General features: G+C 38.9%; 1 protein-coding gene across 1 annotated transcript in view; it reads right to left on the bottom strand.

The window, feature by feature from the left end:
- Positions 1 to 629: 629 nt before the first annotated feature.
- Positions 630 to 20,769, bottom strand: part of LOC127577465 (polyamine-modulated factor 1-binding protein 1) — a 135,714-nt gene continuing 115,574 nt past the window's right edge. The window contains exons 18-20 of the mRNA XM_052028690.1: positions 12,330 to 12,516; positions 1,444 to 1,597; positions 630 to 815 (exon numbers count right to left, since the gene is read on the bottom strand). Of these exons, the coding sequence (XP_051884650.1) occupies positions 630 to 815; positions 1,444 to 1,597; positions 12,330 to 12,516 (527 nt within the window). The remainder of the gene's footprint in view (positions 816 to 1,443; positions 1,598 to 12,329; positions 12,517 to 20,769) is intronic.

The following is a 20,769-nucleotide window of genomic DNA, read 5'->3' as shown; positions in this document are numbered from 1 at the left end:
CATTGAAAGCATTCCAGTATTGAGTGATGCAGCTGTTAGAGCTTTGCGGGGTCCTACAGCGGCAGCGAGCAGGACAAACCAGAAGAAACAGTGGTTACCAGCATCACCATTCATTTTTCATACAACTTGCTTTATTCTTGCAGGTGCGCTGGTATATCCCAAGCGTTGTTCCACAATGGGATGAGAAGTAAGGAACTTTCACCTCGAGTAGTGGATGTGTGGATCTTTGCCCTTGACTTGAGCTCTGTGATTACTGCCAATGGGAGCATTAAAGACTTGCCTGGGATTTCACCCTCCATTGGATTAGGAAGGAATCGAAGTACAGCGCGGTAGCTAATTAAATGAATGCAACTCATTTGCCAATCTGCCAACCTCATTGAGTCTATATTTCTCCAATAGATTTGAATCCTGGTTCTATTTCATTTGGATTTAATAACTTTTAAAAGAGTATAATTAATGATAGTCAAATGACTTTCCTTCTACTGGTTACTACTGTACTCTTTTGAACTGATAAAATAAATTTGATCCAATTTCTGATTTTTTTCGTTCAGAATTATGTATTAAACATTTACCACTAAATATCTACCTCTTTATATTATACTGTGCTTGTAAAAGGTGATGCAGACATTTTAATAGTCTCCACTTACTACTAGTACATTGACTTTAAACTTTGCATTCCGATCTTCAATTTCTTTTTCTAGCTCTCCCACTTGGTCGTTCATTTTCTGTAAGTGCCTTTGTAACTCCTGTTGTCTGGTCTGTCCTATTTTTAATTCTTCTTGAAATTGGTCACGCTCCTCCTCTCTCTGTTGAATCTAATTGCAGGAAAAATCTGAAGTGAGTAAATGTAGTTCACAATAAAATTCTGGGTCAATTTTATTGATCTCCCTGATACTTAGCAGATGGAGGGAAAAATTAATTGGGAGCACATGGACTTAACCACTCCTTCTAAGTCCAGCCTGTACAACTCCAATTTAACATTGTAGTCATCCATGGCACACACCCAGAGTTGGCAAGATCCTCTTTAAGTAAGCAGATCAATGACCTCACTGGCGCCTAGTCTGCCTCTAAATGAATATCATCACGTGGTAGTGGCAGCTGATTGAATCGTCTGAGAATCCAAGACTAACTATGGCACACTACAGAGAATTAAACCTCACAAAAGTTACATTTGATCTGAAAGAAATGCACTTCACACAGTATTCTGTAATGTGAATATCAATTAATTTTGTTGAAAAGAGCTCATGCAATTATGGTGACACAACCACTGTAACCTGCAGTTACAAAAAACCCATGAGCATACAATATTGCTGACTTTGCTAAAATTTCATACACATCCATTCTAATATATGAAATTACATATCAGGATTAAACTCCATATATACAATTTTATTCACACTGAATTAGAGGAGATTGCAAACTTTACAGACATTGTTTGCCTACCTGGTCTTGTAACATTTTAATGTGTTCTCTGCTGCTATTGACTTCTATCTCCATCTTGTAAATTGATTGCTGATGCATTAGTCCTTCCCTGACTGCATTTTCATGACTCTGTTTATGCTGGGCATTCTCAGCTTTGAGTTTTTCAATCTGTGTCCTGTGCATGGTAATGAAAACAAATTAAAAACTCTGGTTGCCATCAAAGTTAAGAATTACCCATTAAAAAAACATTTCATCTCCAGCATGTACAGCAAAGGTCACATGCAACATATTAGAATAACAATATGCAAAGTTTAAACATCCTTTCCTATGCTTTATAAATAAATATTAATGCATTATCACTGCTCAGACTTAACTGATCCTCAGATCAGAACTTCACTCCATGTGATATTAATAAAAGCACTGGATACAACAAACAGTATTCCTGCTGTAATACTGATGACCTGTGTTCCAGAACCAGCTGTGTCTCTAGCCAAACTGTCCCAATACAGTCACAATGCTGGCAACTACCCAGCAATATGGAAAACTCCCCAGGTTTGGCTTGTTCAGAAAACGCCGGGCTAATCCAATTGTGTTAATTACCACCCAATCAGACTGCTCTCAATCATCAGCAAAGTGATTGAATGTATTGTGAACAGTTCTGTCAGGTGGTACTAATGGACCAAAGAAATTAATTCCAGAGGTGAGTTGAGTGTGACTGCCCATGACATCAAGGCAGCATTTGACCAACTAAAGCATCAGAGTCCTGGTAAAATATGTCAGGGGCATCAAGTTTTAAAATGCTCTAATGGCTGGAGTCATCTCTCACACAAAGGAAGATGGTTATGGCTGTTGGAAGTTAATCTTCCCGGGCATTCCTCATGGCAGTGTCCTTTAGCCTAACCATTTTCAGTTGCTTCATCAGTGACCTTCCTTCTATAATCAGGTCAGAGGTGGAGATGTTCCCTGATGATTGCTCAGTGCTTAATTCTACTTACAATTCCTTAGCAAAAGAAATAGTCCATGGTTGTACGCAGCAAGAGCTAGGTTACATTCAGATATGCTAAGTGGCAGGTAACATTCATACCACAAAAAAGTGCCAGGCATTTACCATCTCCAATAACAGAGAATCTCACCATCCACCCTTCACATTTGATTACCCCCCAGTAAACATGCTGAGGTATTGACTAGAAACTGAAGAGTAGGTAAGAGGTTGGATATCCTGAAGTGAGTGACTCCACTATCCATAAGGCGCAAGTCAGAAGCAGAACGGAATACTCTCCACTTGCTTGGATGAATGTAGCTCCTACAACACTCAAGGTGCTTGATACCATGCAGGACAAAGAATCTTGGTTGACTAGTAACCAACCAACCACCTGAAACATTTAATCCCTCTACCACTGATGCATAGTGGCAGCAGTATGTACCGTTTACAAAATGCACTACTTACCCAGGATACTTCAACAGCACTTCTCAAACCCTTGACTTCTACCACCAAGAAATACAAGAATTTCAGGCATATGGGAACACCACGATCTGTATGTTTCTCATTGTCACACTCCTTCTTGACTTGGAAATATAAATATGTTCTTTTGTCATTATTAGACCTAAATCCTGGAACTTGCTGTCAACATATTGTGGAAGTACCTTCACCAGAAGGATTACAGCAAATCAAGAAGGTTGCTCACCAAGTTGTTCCCAAGAACAATAAGGGAATGAATAAGTAAACACAATTACATTGAGCCAACCAACCCCTCTCCCATCCAGGAACAGACTTCACTGTTCATTGTCCTGGCTGCACATCCAGACTGAGGAACAGGTTTTAGTACTTATATTTATAATATATTGGTATGATTTTTAGGAATTGAGTGCACCATGTGGAATGTTTTTTGAAACACTGCAGTACAAATAATGCTATTATTTGAGAGTTTATTGCCTTCAACAAAGAATGTTCTATTGATAGCTCTAACACAGTTATTTTCCTTTGCAAGCAGCAACACTGAAGAGCCCAGACACTACACCAGCATCAAATTTGAGATGCAGCTGCTTGAGGGAGAAGCAGGACAGTGATACAGAACAAGAAGATAGATAGCATTAATAATGGAATTGATATGGAAGGTAAGTTGGAGAGCTAGAGAAATAAGGGTGCAGTTAGCCATCAATCCTATACGTGGAATGAGTGGAAATGTTCCTGAGGGCAATTGATTTTATTACGGGAGGGCACAGACCAGAGAGACGTGGCTATATGTGGGAAGAGGAAAGAAATATTCTTGCTAGTGGTAGGGCCAAGGACAAGAGACATGAGAATCTAACAACATCCCAAATGACAGGCAAGATCTTTTACAAGGGATATGTACGCAGACAAATGGTCCGACCCTGCCTTAAATTTAAATAATGCTGGATAGGACATAAAGACATGTCGCATAAGCATTTGCCTACTTATTTTGAGAGATTAGTGAAAATTTATCGGAGGATGAGATAGAGGATGTTTAGGGCAAATGTGTCATAATTCAGGCTCTTTAGCTGTTAAAGCGGTATAACCACGCACCAATTTCAAATCCTGGATCAAAAGTAACCTGGAGAATGTAAACCTAAAATTCCTCAGGGAGTAATTTTATTAGATACTGGAGCAAAACAAAATCTCACAAACAGCAAGTGACTAGAGGATCAGGTTGATGTAGAAAGTACACCATCTGTTTTCTAAAGGGTTAGGTGGTCTTTGAGACCTCAGCCTAGATATTCCTCTGATTATCTCTCCTTGTATTCATGCTGATTGGGGAAGGCTGGAAAAGGAATGCACATCAGTTTGGATTCACTAAATTTCAATCCTTAGTAACATTATCACAGGATTTGAGATAATGGCTAAAAGCACATACAACATAGGAGGTCACCCATTTAGGATTAAAGCGAGAAGAAATCTCTTCACCCAGTGGGTAGGGAATTTTTGGAATTTTCAATCTAAGATGGTTGTGGCAGCTCAGTCACTGAGTATATTCAAGACAGAGATAGACTTTTAGATATTAAGGTAATCACTAAATATGGGATTAGTGTGGGAAAGGTCACTGAAGCAAAAGGCCATTATCTTATTGACCAGGCATGATGGGCTGAATGTCCTTCTCCAGCTATTTCTTATGTTCATATTGAAAATATACAATATGATGCATTTTCAGTGATCTAATCTCCTGTTGGTATCTGAGGCTCACCAATTTACAAGCTTGACAGACTAAAGTTGCTCTGTGAGGTTAAAGGAATTTGGAGAAAACATTCAGGTGATATGAAAAATAAAATATTTTGCCTCTGAATAACTGCCAAAACTAACATTTTTGTTTGCTTTTCTTTCCTTCTTTGAATTACAACTTTACTGGTCTACAGTTAGCATGGGTACTCCTCTAGGCTTCTACATGTTCCTGTTGGAAATCACATCATTGCTACCCCACACATCACTTCAACCCATCTTTAAACAGCACAGCATATTAATTCCAAGTCAAGGTACCTGTTTCCTGAATAAGAAGTGGGCAGGGTCACCTTATATAGCAGCAACCTGAAGTCAACAGGCTGCCCTGGTGCACTTGTTTTTTCAACAGCAGCCAGCCTGACTATCCAATAACATCAAAGCATAGTCCTTGAAATGCTTTTCTGTTATTGGGCATCTACCAGTTCTCCCCACAAGCTGCTCTGAAATAAAAGGATAATGTTGCTGAGTGGCATATCTACTATTTTGTAACAGAGTACGGAACTGTTTTGTTCCCCCAATATTATGCTTCCCCAAGACAGTCTGTCCTAACAAATTACAAATATATTTCAGCCTTACTGTCCATCATAATGAAAACCATTGATTTGAAAATCTATTGGATAATTCTGTTGTAATATAGTGTTACAAGTGTATTCCCAGTGGTGTTCAATATCATGGATAAAATGGCCTATCTATAATATTAAATGAAATCACCAGAGCCATTTTTCATACCGCACTATTTTTACTCATTCATTCTGTCAGAGGAAATATTTCTCACTGAGAAAAGTCCCAACAACAAACAGACATCACAAACCACTAACTCCTACAATGGATAATCAATACTGCTGACTTCCAGTCACTTTCTCCTCCATCCATGCCACCAGGCCAATATAAATCCTAATCAATACCCCAGCAAATTACATTTCCCAGGCTTGTGGCAGAAGATACTTAGGGAATTATTTCATGTTTGACAAATACCCAGTTTATTCTTTTTTCCATCACTTAATTACTAATCCTACTTAATGCCTATTGGCATTTCATGTAGTTAACACCTCTGTTCACTGACAGTGCAGACATCCTTTTTCTTTAAGTGATGATAGGAAAACATTCCAGCAGGGATGTCAGCTTGCTTTACTGATAATCCACTAAAGTGAATACTATTAATTTTATGGTTCAAATATTCCAGATTATTAAAATGCTTTAACTAAAGGGGTTCAAGGCATATCTATTCACTGTTAATCGAAGGGAAGACTTAAATAAAAGACAAAGAAACTATTTAAAATCTTGGGTAGAATAAATGGCTTGTCCTGAATAATATAGAAAAATATTCATGTGGAAGTTCGCATAAATCACTGTGTAATAACTTGTCTACTCAAGTACTGTACTATTTTTTTCCCCCAGAGGAGCCCAAACTGTTGGCACAGGGAAGTTGGCAGGTCGATGTATTGAGCATATTAGTTAACATAGTGCCTTTGGTGGTGCCAGCAAGATGTTTATGAGCTCTTGACAGCAAAGCAAGCATGGTCCTTGAATGGACTGGGCCTCTCAGTAGGTCTATCAAATGACCAGCCAACACATTTCACCTACTCACTTCCTGCTCTGCGAACAACCTGCTCTTGTATAATTGCTATAAGGAGATCCTTAATACTCACAGATGCTTTACGGAGCATTGCATTAGGAAGGCTAATTGTATCGTCAAGGATGCCTGCCACCCTGGCCATTCCCTTTTCTCTCATATACCTTCTAGGTGAAGATACAGGAACTTGAAAGCCCAGACAACCAGACTCAAGGACAGCTCCTTACCCACTGCTGTCAGAATTCTGAACAAATCAGCTCTTTCAGATTCCCTTCCTGGTGGTGCTGCCACATCTTGAATCCTTAATTCTACCTCTTTCGTTATTGTCACTTCAGTGTTTCTTTTCGTACTACCTCAGTTTGCACTACTATACTTTGCACCATTCCGTTCTTTTTGCGCTTGTCGCTGTATTTATTGTTATATTTATTATTACCATGTACAGCGTTTACTCTATGAGCTTCATGCGGACAAGGAATTTCACTGCACCCTGGTGGATATGACAAACTAAAGTAACTAACTACTTGGACAAAAATGGTGTCATTACAATTCATAACATAAACAATAAAGTTAATTAATTATATTTGAAATTTTTGTTCTGTTAGATCAAAAATTAAAATTTGGTGAAAATGAAGCACAGAATTAAAACAGTCAAGTTGAAATCATATGGCATATTACACAAAAGTGACTCTGAAATATACTCTGAATACTTGAATGCAAACTATATTAGCTTGCCATGTGATACAAATTCTGTCAATAAAGAAGATGCATTCCACCACCAGTCTGTTAGCAATGTGTGTGTGTGAACCTCAGCAAACAACGATGTCTACTACTGACACAGGTTTGAGATGTGTATTTACAGTGCACGTATGATGTCTTATCTTATTACCAAATAGCCGATTTAGATCTCTTCTTTCAAGATTGTGATGGGAGACCAGGAGAATTTCACAGCCATGCTTGGATCTATGCCATGCACAAGACAAAAATAAACCAGGACCATGTGAAGAATGACCTATATCAGGTTTTATTTTGTGCCTGGTGATCCTTCATGTGTTGCACACAAAATGTGAAGAATAAATGCAATCATTAGATGAAATAAAGGTAAGGAGTCTTTCAATTAGGTCCCACAGAAGAGATTAGTGCACAAAACTAATGCATGTGCAATTGAGGCTAATGTACTGACATGGACAGAGAACCAGTTGGCAGAACCAGAGTGGAAACAAAGAGTGGGAATAAACAATCCGTTTTCTAGCAGCAAGCAGTGAATAGTAGGGTAATGCAAGGTTCAGGAATGATTTAAATGAGGGAATTAAATGTAATACCAGAGAAACAAAGGACTGCAGATGCTGGAATCTAGACGAAAAACACCATGATGCTGGAGGAACTCAGCAGGCCAGGCAGCATTCATGAAGCATCCGTGACTCTTCTACATCACAATGATATCTTATACAAACCCAGTGACGTCCACAGCTACCTCGATTACAGCTCCTCCCACCCTGTCTCTTGCAAGGACGCTATCCCTTTTTCTCAATTTCTCAGCCTCCATCACATCTGCTCCCATGATGAGGCTTTCCACTCCAGGATATCCAAGATGTCCAACTTCTTTCCTAACTGGGGCTTCCCTCCGACTGTGGTTGAGAGAGCTCGCACCTGTATCTCTGCCATTTCCCGCACCTCAGCTCTCTCCTCCACCTTGCCCAGACCCAGCAGCGATAAGGTCCCCCTTGTCCTCACATTTCATCCCACCAACACATCTCTGCCACTTCTGCCATCTCCAATGGGACTCCACCACAAAGCATATCTTCCCCTCCCCACCCCTTTCTGCCTTTCGCAGGGACCGCTCTCTCGACAACTCCGTAGTTCACTCCTCCCCCCCACACCCATCCCGCTCCCACCCCGGGGACTTTCCACTGACCTCGCCATAGGTGCAACACCTGCCCCTACATCACCTCCATCCAGGGACACAAACAGTCCTTTCAGGTGAGACAGACATTTACCTGCACCTCCCTTAATATCATCTACTGCATTTGGTGCTCCAAGCGCGGCCTCATGTACATTGATGAGACCAAACGCAGACTAGGTGACCATTTCGCAGTACACCTGCGCTCTGTCCATAACCGTGATCTACATCTCTCTGTTGCCAGTCACTTCAACTGCCCTCCCACACTATCACTGATATGTCAGTCCTTGGTCTCCTCCACTGCCAGGAAAATTCCAAGCGCAAACTGGAGGAACAGCACCTCATTTTCCGTCTTGGAACCTTGCAGCCTAATGGCATGAACATTGAATTCTCCCACTTTAAGTAATTCCACCCCCCCCCCCCCCCAACCATGCTTCTTCTCTTCTTCCCTTTCCTAGCCTCTTTTTTTCTACTTTTTGTTCCCTTCTCTCGTTACCCTGACCCATCCCTGGTGGATCTGCTCTACCATCCTCCCCCGCACCTGCCTATCACTATCTCTTACCTGCATCACCTTGTGTCCACCCCACCTCCCCTCTTTTGTCCACCTATCACTGCTCTGCTTTTCCCTCCTATATACTGGGTTTCCCCTTTTCCGATCTTCAGTCCTGAAGGAGGGTCCTGACCCGAAACGTTGACTGCCTGCTTTTCTCCATGGATGCTGCCTGGCCTGCTGAGTTCCTCCAGCATCATAATGTAAATGTAATACCACAAAGCTAGGTGGGAGTTTGAGCTGTGAGGAAGATGCAGCAAAGCTCCCATGTGATTTGGACAGGTTGAGCAGGTGGGAAATGCAGTATTATGTGGATTAGAGTGAGGTGGGAAAACCCTGATGGCAAAAACAGGAAGGCAGATTATTATCCAAAGGATGATGTAGGAAAGTGGGGAGGAACAATGAGACATATGTGTCCTTTTACACCAGTCGATGAAAGTCAGCATGCAAGAATAGCAGGCGATTAAGAAAGCAAATGATATGTCAGCCTTCATAGCAAGAGGAATTGTGTGTAGGAACAGGGATGTCTCACTGCACTTATACAAGGTCTTAGTGAGACCACATCTTGAGTAATTTGTGAAGGTTCACCAGATTGATTCCTTGGATGGTAGTATTCCTTCAAAACTTCCACCAGCTCCAAAAAGATTCCTACCAGACATATAGTTCCCTCTCGGCATTTCAAAGACATCGGTTCCTTTGCAACTCCCTAGTCCGCTCTTCCGTCCCATCAAACTCTCCCCGTCTTATGGTGTTTTCCTCTGTGACCATAGGAAATGCAACAACTTCTTGCTTTCCTACCATTCAGAGACGAAAATAGCCCTTCCAGATGAAGCAGTGATTCACTTGTGTTCCTTCCAATCTAGTGTACTGCATTGGAGAAACCAAATGCAGATTGATGATCACTTTGCAGAGCACCTGCATTCAGTCCACAGGGGTGGCTGTGAGCTTCTGGTTGCATGCTACTTCAATTTCTATCAAACTCCCACTCTGACCTAACTGTCTGGGGCTCCCAATACTGCTCCAACAAACTGCAACACAAGCTTGAGGAACAACACCTCATTTTCAAGAGAAGTCCAGATGAAGGGTCTCGACCTGAAACATCAACTATCCATTTCCCTCTGCCGATGCTGCCTGACCTGCTCAGTTCCTCTGGCAGTTTGGTTTTAACACCTCATTTTCTGGCTGGGCATCTGGCAGCCTGCTGGATTCAATTTCAAATTCACCAACTTTAGGTAGCATATTCTTTCTTTCTGTCTGTATCAGACCTGGCCATTTCTGCCTATCATCATTTTGGCTCAGTTTTGCTTTTCCATTTGTACAGTCTGGCTTGCTGGGCACGTCCCACAGCCTTGCTATTGGTAACACACAACATGGACAATGAAGCATAATGTGCTTCTAACTGCCATATTAACTCACTTAGCCTCACCTCATCAGAGACATTCCCTTTGTTCTACCCTTCCCTCCTGTAGCTTCCCTGCTACAGCAAACTGACTTGTTTTCTCTCTTTTTCAGTTCTGATGAAGGATTTTAGACCCAAAACGCTGACTGTTTATCTTTCCATAGATGCTGACTGACCTATTAAGTGTTTCCAACTCTTTTTTTTTAAGATTTCCAGGATCTGTAGGTTTTTTTTTGAATACCTGGAACGACAGGCTTGACATATGAAGAGAGATTAGAATGATTGGGCTTATGTTTGCTTGAGCTTAGTTGAATGAGAGGGAACCTCACTGAAATTTATTAAAATCTAATAGGATGTTCCAAATGGTGGGGCTGTCTAGACCAGGGGCTTCAGGATACAGGGCAAGCCATTTCAAATTGAGATGAGGAGAAATTTCTTCTCCTAAAAAGTGATGAATCTGTGGAATTCTCTACTCCTGAAAGGCAGTTTATGCCAAGTCGTAAAATATGTTCAAGAAGGAGTTTCGCACAGTGGTAGTAACTAAAGAGGTTAAGGGATATGGGGTAAAAATATGAATAGGATACTTAATTTGGATGATCAGCCATGATCATTTTGAATTGTGAAGCAGGCTCGAAGGCTAAATGGCTTATTCCTACTTGCATTTTCTATATTCCTACATTAACAGTTTAGAATGATCAGATATCCCCATTTTCTTTGATTATTTCTAAGGCAGAAGTAGAAAGATTCTTGATAAGTAAAAGAGTGAAAAGTTATTGAGGATAGGCAGGAATCCAGGTATGATGTTATACTCAGATTGGCCACAATCTTATTGAGCAGGTTGAAAGGGCTGAATGGCCTATTCCTGCTCCTACTGAAGAGGTACAAGGAGATGCTGATGGAAAATCAATGAAATGGAACCATTCGGGAGCTATAGCTGTCAGGATTGACTAATAGCATGAGTGTAAGTGTGCCATTGTTCATAGAACCATAGAACAGTACAGCACAATACAGACCCTTCGGCCCACAATGTTGAGCCGACCTTTAAACCTCACCTAAGACTATCTAACCCCTTCCTCCCATATATCCCTCTATTTTAAATTCCTCCATATGCTTATCTAGCAATCTCTTGAATTTGACCAATATACCTGCCTCCACCACCACCCCAGGCAGCGCATTCCATGCCCCAACCACTCTCTGGGTAAAAAACCTTCCTCTAATATCTCCCTTGAACTTCCCACCCATTATTTTAAAGTCATGTCCTCTTGTATCGAGCATTGGTGCCCTGGGAAAGAGGTGCTGGCTGTCTACTCTATCTATTCCTCTTAATATTTTGTACACATCTATAATGTCTCATCTCATCCTCCTTCTCTCCAAAGAGTAAAGTCTCTCCTCATAATGCATACTCTCTAAACCAGGCAGCATCCTAGTAAATCTCCTCTGCATCCTTTCCAACGCTTCCACTTCCTTCCTATAATGAGGCGATCATGCACATTTCTAGAAAATCAGCCCTAGCACCAAACAGAGCCATGCCAGCTGACCTGATGTTATGGTTGTACGTGCAAGTAGTATAGTTGTCCTCCACACCTGTGGCCTGGAACACTGTTTTCTTTGCTAGGTTGTCAGAAAACATGAAGGAGCTTGGAGAAAAGCAGAAGATCAGGAGTGGGATGGGGTAAGAGATTGAACAGAAGAACAGGACAGAGGGTAAGAGACTGAATAGAAGAGGATAAAAGAATGCATAACTGAACTTAAAAAACAAACTGTTTCGCTACAATGATGAGGAGAAATTGCTGTGCTTCCACAATCTTTGTCTCAGATTTGTTCCAGAAAACTTTGTTACTGTAGGATAACCACAAAAAGATCCAAATACACAATTCAGCCCTCATTTTAAATTCAAATACATTGTCATATTTGTATTATATGGTGTGTCTTCATGTCAATATAGTTAAATAGTAAAATGCACGCAACTTTGGGAGCAGGAAAATAGAGATGCAAAGCTGAAGTGATATAGCACCACCATATGTGGGAGAGTATAATTACAACTTCAAGTTAACAGACAATTTCCGTTATAAATATAGGCACTGAAATTTATATCAGCAAAAGCTGACACAAAACATATACAACTCAAAGTCTTGTAATATTTGCTCTTTGCTGTACCTGCATTGATTAGACCATGAATCCATTTGACTGAAAACTTGAGTACATTAAATTATGATTAATAGGACACAGTAGCAAACAATGCAATAACTATTTTACCTGTAATCTTCCTTCTCTTTTTGGTTAATTGTCTGTTCTTTCAGTGCTTTGAGTTCCGACTGTAGTTTCCGATTTGCTTGTTCATGTCGTACTGCTTCTGCAATACGATCACGGACTTGATCCTGTGTGGTTTGCAGGCTGTTCCCCATCAATAAAAGTTTCTCCTCTTGGTGTGCCAGCTCTTGCACTGTGAAGAAAAACAGTCACAATCATGATAGGATTCATAATTTTGCTACTACTTCAATAATAATTCCTGCAATAATGAACTTAGTGCACAACACAACAGTCCATTCACCTTAGGAAATGCTTCATTATCAATACTTTAAACATGTATATTACTATTCTCATGCAAATATTCAAAATGCAAAAAAAAAATCATTGTTTGGTTGCCATAGATTCGATTTTAAATGTACATCACACCCACTGGGACAAAAGTAATGACAGAACATTGCTACTTTAAGACCTATTTGCAATCTGTTGAATTGATAATGTATGTAACTGAATGGTAATGCAATAAAGAAACAAATGATTCATTTTTTCCAAACTTGCCTCATTTTAATGTAATGGGCCAGATTTTGTGATAAGAATGAGGACAAGGCTAACAGCATGCTGTGGGTTAAATCAAGAAGTGACTTTTGGTAAATGCATACGCGCAGTTAATTAAGGAAGTACAGAAGCTTCTGTTAAAGATATCCCACTTCATAACAGGGTGCAATGTGCAGTTCTCACTGTTGAACTCAATACTAAAATTAATGATGAATGTGGGGCACCAGTCACTAGCTCTAAGATTATGGCTGGAATAAGTGAACTTTCAACAGTGTGCTGCATGATAACTACTGCCAAGATACCTCTCCGACTTAGGTTGGTGGAAGAGCCACTCTATCTATTACCCAGGCCACAGGTACCACAGATTTCTTGGGTGCTGTGCAGGATCAAATGTAAAACTACACTCTGAAACCTGCAAATCTTTTGTGAGTAGCCGTCTGGAGTATGTATGGCAAGTGCCATTTTTCATGACATTGCAAAATATTGGCTATTAACTTAAGATTTTAAAGTCTTCATGAACAACACTAGTCTTACATCGCCGCTGAGCAATCGTGGATGTCCCTGAATAACATTAATGCATTATGTTGAGCTGCATTGATGATGTAAACCACTATTTATTAAATAACATTTATTATTATTTTAAGATCTATCATGTTTGCAAATAGTGAGATTTTGTTATATTCAATCTGGTTATTATGTTTATCTACATAACAACAGTACTGTACTTCAAAAGTCATAAATTTATTGTGAACTACTTTGCAGCATACTGATGATGTAATATGCAATACAAATGCAAACAAGTTCTCTATAAAGTGCATATAATTAATACACGATACCCTGCCAGAATTGTTGAATGAATAAAATTGGAAAACAATAAAATCTCTGCAGTGAAAAATGTTGCATGGCTGGGAATCTGGACAAACAAATACTAATAAAAGATGAATAGGCTGGGATGCTATTTCTAGGATGGTTAGCTCCCCAGTTGTGTATTTTGCATAATAATTTCTGACCTAATTTGGGGTAAGGTCACATTATTGATAACAAGTTAAAGTTCAACACACATTTAATAAGAATCAATTAAAATATAATTTAAACATGTACTTGTAAAAGAGCTATATTGGGCACTTCTTTTTATTTAGCTAATCTATTTTGGTTCTATATTCACAAGAGAAAAACATTCAGCAGTACAATTTACCATGTTAGTCCAACTCAAAGTATTAGATCTTGTGTAGGTCAGCAGGATTCAGATATCTTTGTCATTGTTATTGTCACATTTGTAAAATGATCAGGAACATAAGTAATGTCCATGCTAGTGAACACAATAAATGACCAATAGGAAGTGTCAGTTACTGCTGTTTCACTACAATAATGAGGTTTTCCTCCATCTTCTCTTCTCTCTAAGGAGGGATTACAGCAAGCAGTTACTGAACTTGTCAGGCCCATAAATCTGTGTTGAATGGATCAAAAAAATTAATCGAGAGGTACGTAGAAGCTGAAAAATTCCTCATTTACTTCATTTCCACTCTTCTTTCTGGGAAGGAATGATAAAACGGGGCCTTTGTTCAGCGAGGGAAATGTGGCCCACAAGGAAAAATCATTAGGAGAGCAAAATGCCTAATAGGACTTAAATATAAAATGTGTGAAGCACCTCTCTTGTAAGCTACTAATTCTTGCTAACATCATCAACCTCTAAAATCAGTCTTTGCATACATCAGTTCTTGCATGCATCTTAAAAATAACCATGTGTTTTAGTTGCATAGGCAAATTAGCAAAATCAGCTTAAGTAAAAAGGAAATCTTTTCTCTTTACTTCCCCAATGTCTGAAAAGGATTGACCTCTCTCCATGGATAGTTTTAATAAGCTCCAAAATCCCATCCCTTGTTAGCAGAGCCAGATAAGTAAGAAATAAAAAGGTTCATCAATTCATTGCCTAAGGCAATGCTACATTTCTAATACAGCAAAGGACAATTCTGATGATAGGCAAAAGGCTAAGAGATGCTGTATCTCTATAATGCGTAACTGATATACAAGGTTTAGAAACAAGATCATTAAGTCTTTTCCAGGTCAGTCACAAAGCAAAAAATACATAGCTTTGAGATACAAAAGGAGTAATCAGAATAATTATAACAATTCATTATTTTTTTTATATACATTAGAGACACTATTTAAATCTTAGGTATACTTTAGTAATTGTTATCAAAGGATAGAGAAATGAACCAACCCAAGGTAATGAAGGAAAAATGGCAAAAAACAAAACAATATATTTGGTGTGGTAAAGCAGATATTTAGGGCATATGCATTTGGTGTGTGCAGCAATCCCAATACACTTCATATACTTGTATATCCCATGTACAATCCCAATATATTGCTAAATGAATAGCAATCAAAAGGAGTTGAGACTCTCAAAACAAATTTTAGTTTATGGCAGTTTATTATATGCATTTATTGAACTACAATACAAACATTATTTTACATTATAGTTATATATACTGGAAAATCAATTGCCATTTAAATATTATCTCTTTGGAAACAATACTTATTACTATAACACTATTTTTAAACAGAGAATAGGCACAGCTCTATTTGTCTATATTTGACTAATTCCCAGTACTGCTTTTATTTATATTTTTCCAGGTTTAACAAAATTAATCATATGTCTTAAAATAACAAGCATGCTATTGTGATACACAATATATTGCATTCAATTATAAATTTATAATATTGATGGGCAATTAAGTTTTGGTTTTCAATACTATTAACGGAGTGCAGATTGCCCCTATCATTTCAGACTGGGATACATCGCTCCTGTAGCTTCATTGATTAGTTGCATTCAAAATCACTTTAGTATCTTGTCCAGTTCCAACGTCACAATTCAATCATGCAGCAGAGAAGTCCAAAGTGATCTTAATGCTGCAGTTGCAATTAGCTAATTATAAACAGAAATAGTACCTACACTCTTACCTGTTACAAATTGCATTAATATAGTACTTTTATTGTATTATGATGGCTCAAGATCCTTCACAAATTTTGACATTGAACTAAACAAAGAAATACTTAATCAGATTACTTATAGCTTAATCAAAGAATTTTAAGGAGCATCTTACAGGGGGAAGCAAAGTAGATAGAAAGGATGTGAGAAGAAATTCCATTTTGGGCTTTGACAACCAAAGGCATGCCTGCCACTGGTGGGGCAAGTAAAATCAGGGATGCTCAAGAAGCCACAATTGTAGGAGTGCATTACTTTCTAAGTTGGTCAGAGGAGATGAGGTCAGGGACAGAAATGAAAACAAGGAGGATAATTTAAAAATCCATGTGTTGCTCAATAAAGAGCTAAGTCAGTTCAGTAAACCCAGAAGTGATGGGCGAATGTAATTTCGCAGAACATGAAGTATAGGATTTTGGATGACTCATATTTATGTAAAGCAGAAAGTGGGATAGCTTTCATGAAATTAGGATGCTGCAAATAACTTCACAGCTAATGTAGTATATTTTGGCTCTGGTGTTGTTATGTAGAAAGAGTGGCAGCCAATTTGCAGACAAGGTCTCAGAAGCAGCAGAGATAAGTTATAATAATAACAATAAATAATAATAACATAATCTATTTTTGGTGGTGTTGGTTGAGGGATAAATGTTGGTCAAGATACAGGGATAATCCCCAAGCATCTTCAAAAGGTCCATGAGATCTTCCTCGCCACTTCAATTTAATATTCATCCAAACACACGTGTGTGTGATAGTTCCTCTGAGAATTAGTTAGTCATGCACTCAAGTGTCTTGAGATAATATGAAACCACAACAGTCTGAATCAAGAGGTAACAGCATGAGGCAGGGCTGATGCCATGTTAGATTATTGTAGGCTGAGACTGAATAAATAACTTGTTCAGAAATAAGATAGACAGATATTTTGTTGGAACCATGACTGAAAACTATATGGTTCAATTTAGATTGAGGTGATCTACAGGGATTCTACCACAGTGAAGCTCCATCATAAATTTCAGCTAGGAGGAGGACAAGGGAATCTTTCTACTGGTCCCTGCATGTCTAACAATAACTTTTAGTGACTCTCTTAAGGGTTTTAAAGAATTTCAACAGGAAAACCTTAATTAGATTCTGCAGCAATGTCAACTGCAAAACGTACATGTAAGTTCTGAAGAAACTACTGAATCAGGAAAAATCATTGATCAAGAATAGATGAATTGTCTCATGAAGTGATTGTACCGTTGTGGGAAATGAATAATTTTAAAAACTTCGTCTTTGGTCTATTATGTAAAGCAGAAAGTGGGATGGCTTTCATGATTTCGGGATGCTGCACAGTACATTTTGGTACTGTTGTTATGTCCTATGCCAGTCCTATGTTCTAAGTATTAGAATTGGGGAGGAAGTTCACATTCTTTTGCAGCAGAACTGGGGCTGAAATTTTGGACCCTACGAAACCAATATTATTTGGGTCTTAAGTAACAATGTTAATGCAGAATGTATTTGATCCATGGGGGCTTCAGGTAGATTGTCTTTTCTCATTCTATATTTCTTATGTTCTTAAGTATTTGGTTTTGTGCGTGGTAGATCGTGTTTAACGAATCTTGTGGAGTTTTTTGAGGAGGTCACTAAGAAAGTAGATGAAGGTGGGGCTGTGGATGTTGTCTACATGGACTTTAGTAAGGCCTTCGACAAGGTCCCACATGGGAGATTAGTTCAGAAGGTTCAGTCAATGGGTATCCATGGAAAGGTTGTAAACTGGATTCGAAATTGGCTGAGTGGGAGAAGACAGAGTGGTTGTGGATGGTTGTTTCTCAGATTGGAGGCCTGTGACTAGTGGTGTGCCTCAGGGATCTGTGTTGGGGCCATTGTTGTTTGTTGCATATATCAATGTTCTAGACGATAATGTGGTAAATTGGATTAGTAAATTTGCGGATGACACTAAGATTGGAGGTGTAGTGGACAGTGAGGAAGGCTTTCAAACCTTGCAGAGGGATCTGGACCAAATGGAAAAATGATCCAGAAAATGGCAGATGGAATTTAATGCAGACAAGTGTGAGGTGTTGCATTTTGGAAGGACAAATCAAGGGAGGACATACACAGTAAATGGTAGGGCACTGAGGAGTGCAGAGGAACAAAGGGATCTGGGTGTTCAGATACATAATTCCTTGAAAGTAGAGTCACAGGTAGACAGGGTTGTAAAAAAGGCTTTTGGCATCCTGGCATTTATAAATCAAGGTATTGAATATAGGAGTTGGAATGTTTTGGTGAGGTTGTATAAGTCATTGGTGAGATCAAATTTAGAATATTGTGTGCAGTTCTGGTCGCCAAACTACAGGAAGGATGTTAGTGAGATTGAAAGAGTGCAGAGGAGATTTACAAGAATGTTGCCGAGTCTTCAGGAGTTGAGTTATAAGGAAAGATTGAGCATGTTAGGACTTTATTCCTTGGAGCGGAGAAGAATGAGGGGAGATATGATAGAGGTTTATAAAGTGATGAGGGGCATAGACAGGGTTAATGCAAGTAGGCTCTTTCCACCTAGATTAGGAGAGATAAGTACGAGAGGACATGGCTTTAGGGGGAACGTTAGAGGGAACTTCTTCACTCAAAGAGTGGTGGGAGTGTGGAATGAGCTGCCATCTGATGTGGTAAATGCGGGCTCGCTCTTAACTTCTAAGAGTAAATTGGATAGATACATGGACGAGAGAGGTCTGGAGGGGTATGGGCTGGGGGCAGGTAAATGGGACTAGCAGAATAATGTTTCGGCACAGACTAGAAGGGCCGAATGGCCTGTTTTCTGTGCTGTAGTTTTCTATGGTTCTAAGTATGCTTCTCTTAACATGCATTAGCCTGGATGTTATGATGATAAAATTATCGGTGTTTGGTGTTATTCCTGTGAGAAACTGACACTAACTTTGGGATTTTTGCATGTGCATAGATTAATGTAGTAATCTCGAATTGCTACCAGGGATTCAAATGTCTTTACAAGCTGTCCTGTACTGCTATTCCCACAGAAAAGAGGTATATCATCATAACTACTGTTAAGTTAAGCAACTTACAAGCCAGTCCTGCTACAAAATACCCTAAAAAATTGACGCTTGATTATGTGAGATCTAAATGAATTTTTGACCACATACTTTGACCTAATTACCATTTAGCAAACTATCTGGTCCTAAGAAATTCTACTTATATCTGTAATGTCATTTGTTTGAACATCTAAAAATGAAGGATTTGAAGAAAGTAAGAAAAGATATAAACTATGATATCTCAGCTTCTACTTTAACCACATGTATGTTCCAATCTTTAGTTTGTACCTTGTATAATGGTAAAAACATTTAAAAAAAATTGCTGCCTGGCATGCTGATCTTGATAATTTATTGCTTAGCCAGCTTGATGACACAATTGTTCAGCAACAGGAATCATATGAACCAGTCAGAAAAAATGTAAGTTCTTGCCATAGAGAACTAAACCTTTGTAGGCAACCTTTTTTTCTGAGGTGCACACAATCTACTAGTCCTGCCACTTCACTGCTGATTGCAAATTTTGGACTATTATCATTTGCCATAAACAACTTAGGGAAAATCTAAATTTCCCATCATTTCTGATTGCTACAGGTAATTGATAGTTACTGTATGTCAAGTATCTAAAATATAAATGTTAGTAAGCTGATAGTCATTGCAGAAATATTCTAAATTTTAGATTAGTTTGATCTAAACATTAAAACAATAGTATTTTTTCAGTCACAAGCCAGTGAAATTGTCATTTGCTTTTGAAGCAGAAATACATATACATAAATGTATTTCTAGCTTATGCTATTTCAAACAGCCTTTCTAAATAATTTTGAAAACTTCATTTCAGCTATTATGTAAGCTTAAACTGATCTCATATCTATTTAAGAATTTAAAAGGGACATGCTACTCCACAGTGTTACAGTAAACCCTCAAATTTGTGTGGGATATGTTCCAGAAATGTTTATGAGTCCCAAAAACTGTGGATAGCATTTTTATGTCAGTACAGAAGTCAAAAAATGGTAAGTAGAGATTGTATGCAAGGTGGAATATATAATCATATAACACAGTTAATAAACTTACCTTATGAATACCATATGACGCATTTTTACTGCTCCTCTGTAAGATCATTACATCAACCGTACAAACAGGAGAGGCAGGCAGCGGTGATAACTCTAAAGACGATGCCAAGAGGATCGTGGTGGAGGAGAGGAAGAGGTACGAGCTTTGTTGAAGAACATGATGATAGACAGTTGTTTTCTCTGCTTAAGTATTTCCGGGTATGGGGACAGTGCTTGATCAATTTCTCACTTTCCAAGCATTTGTTTTTCTCTTTGGGGCCATGTTAGAGGGGTATCAGTGGGTGTCGAGAAACCATAAAAGTTGAATACTTGAAAGATGGAGTTTACTGTACTCCAGACTTTGGATCTGGCCACTGAAGCTCAACAATGACCCCTTTTGCACTGATGTTTCTTATCCATTAATTTGTTGTTTATGATGCTTTGGGTGTCGAGATATATAAAGAACCTCTTGGGGAAATATTGCCTCATTGGTGGATAATCCTAAATCAGTATGCCAAGTATGTTATTATCAGCAATTGAAACTGTATGCAAATTAATGGCAATGGTACTGAGTCCTGCACTCAATGTTTGGCAAAGCAGAGTGAGTCTATCTTCTGTAGGGAAGTACTTTTAGACAAACTTTGGACATTTATAATAGCTCAAAGCCAAAACCACATTGCCCTTATGCTAAACATTCATTCCCCTCTCAGTAACTCCCACTTCCTGTTGCAATTCACCCAAATGCAAGTATCACTTTCCCTGTTTTATTTTGTACACGTGTTGACATTATCAAGTTTTGCCAATTTTTATGGATGCACCATAGAAAGCATCCTATCCAGATGCATCACAGC

The sequence above is a fragment of the Pristis pectinata genome, chromosome 13 (assembly GCF_009764475.1).
Source record: "Pristis pectinata isolate sPriPec2 chromosome 13, sPriPec2.1.pri, whole genome shotgun sequence".
NCBI classification, from domain to species: Eukaryota; Metazoa; Chordata; class Chondrichthyes; order Rhinopristiformes; family Pristidae; genus Pristis; species Pristis pectinata.
This window is presented reverse-complemented; position numbering and strand designations above follow the sequence as displayed.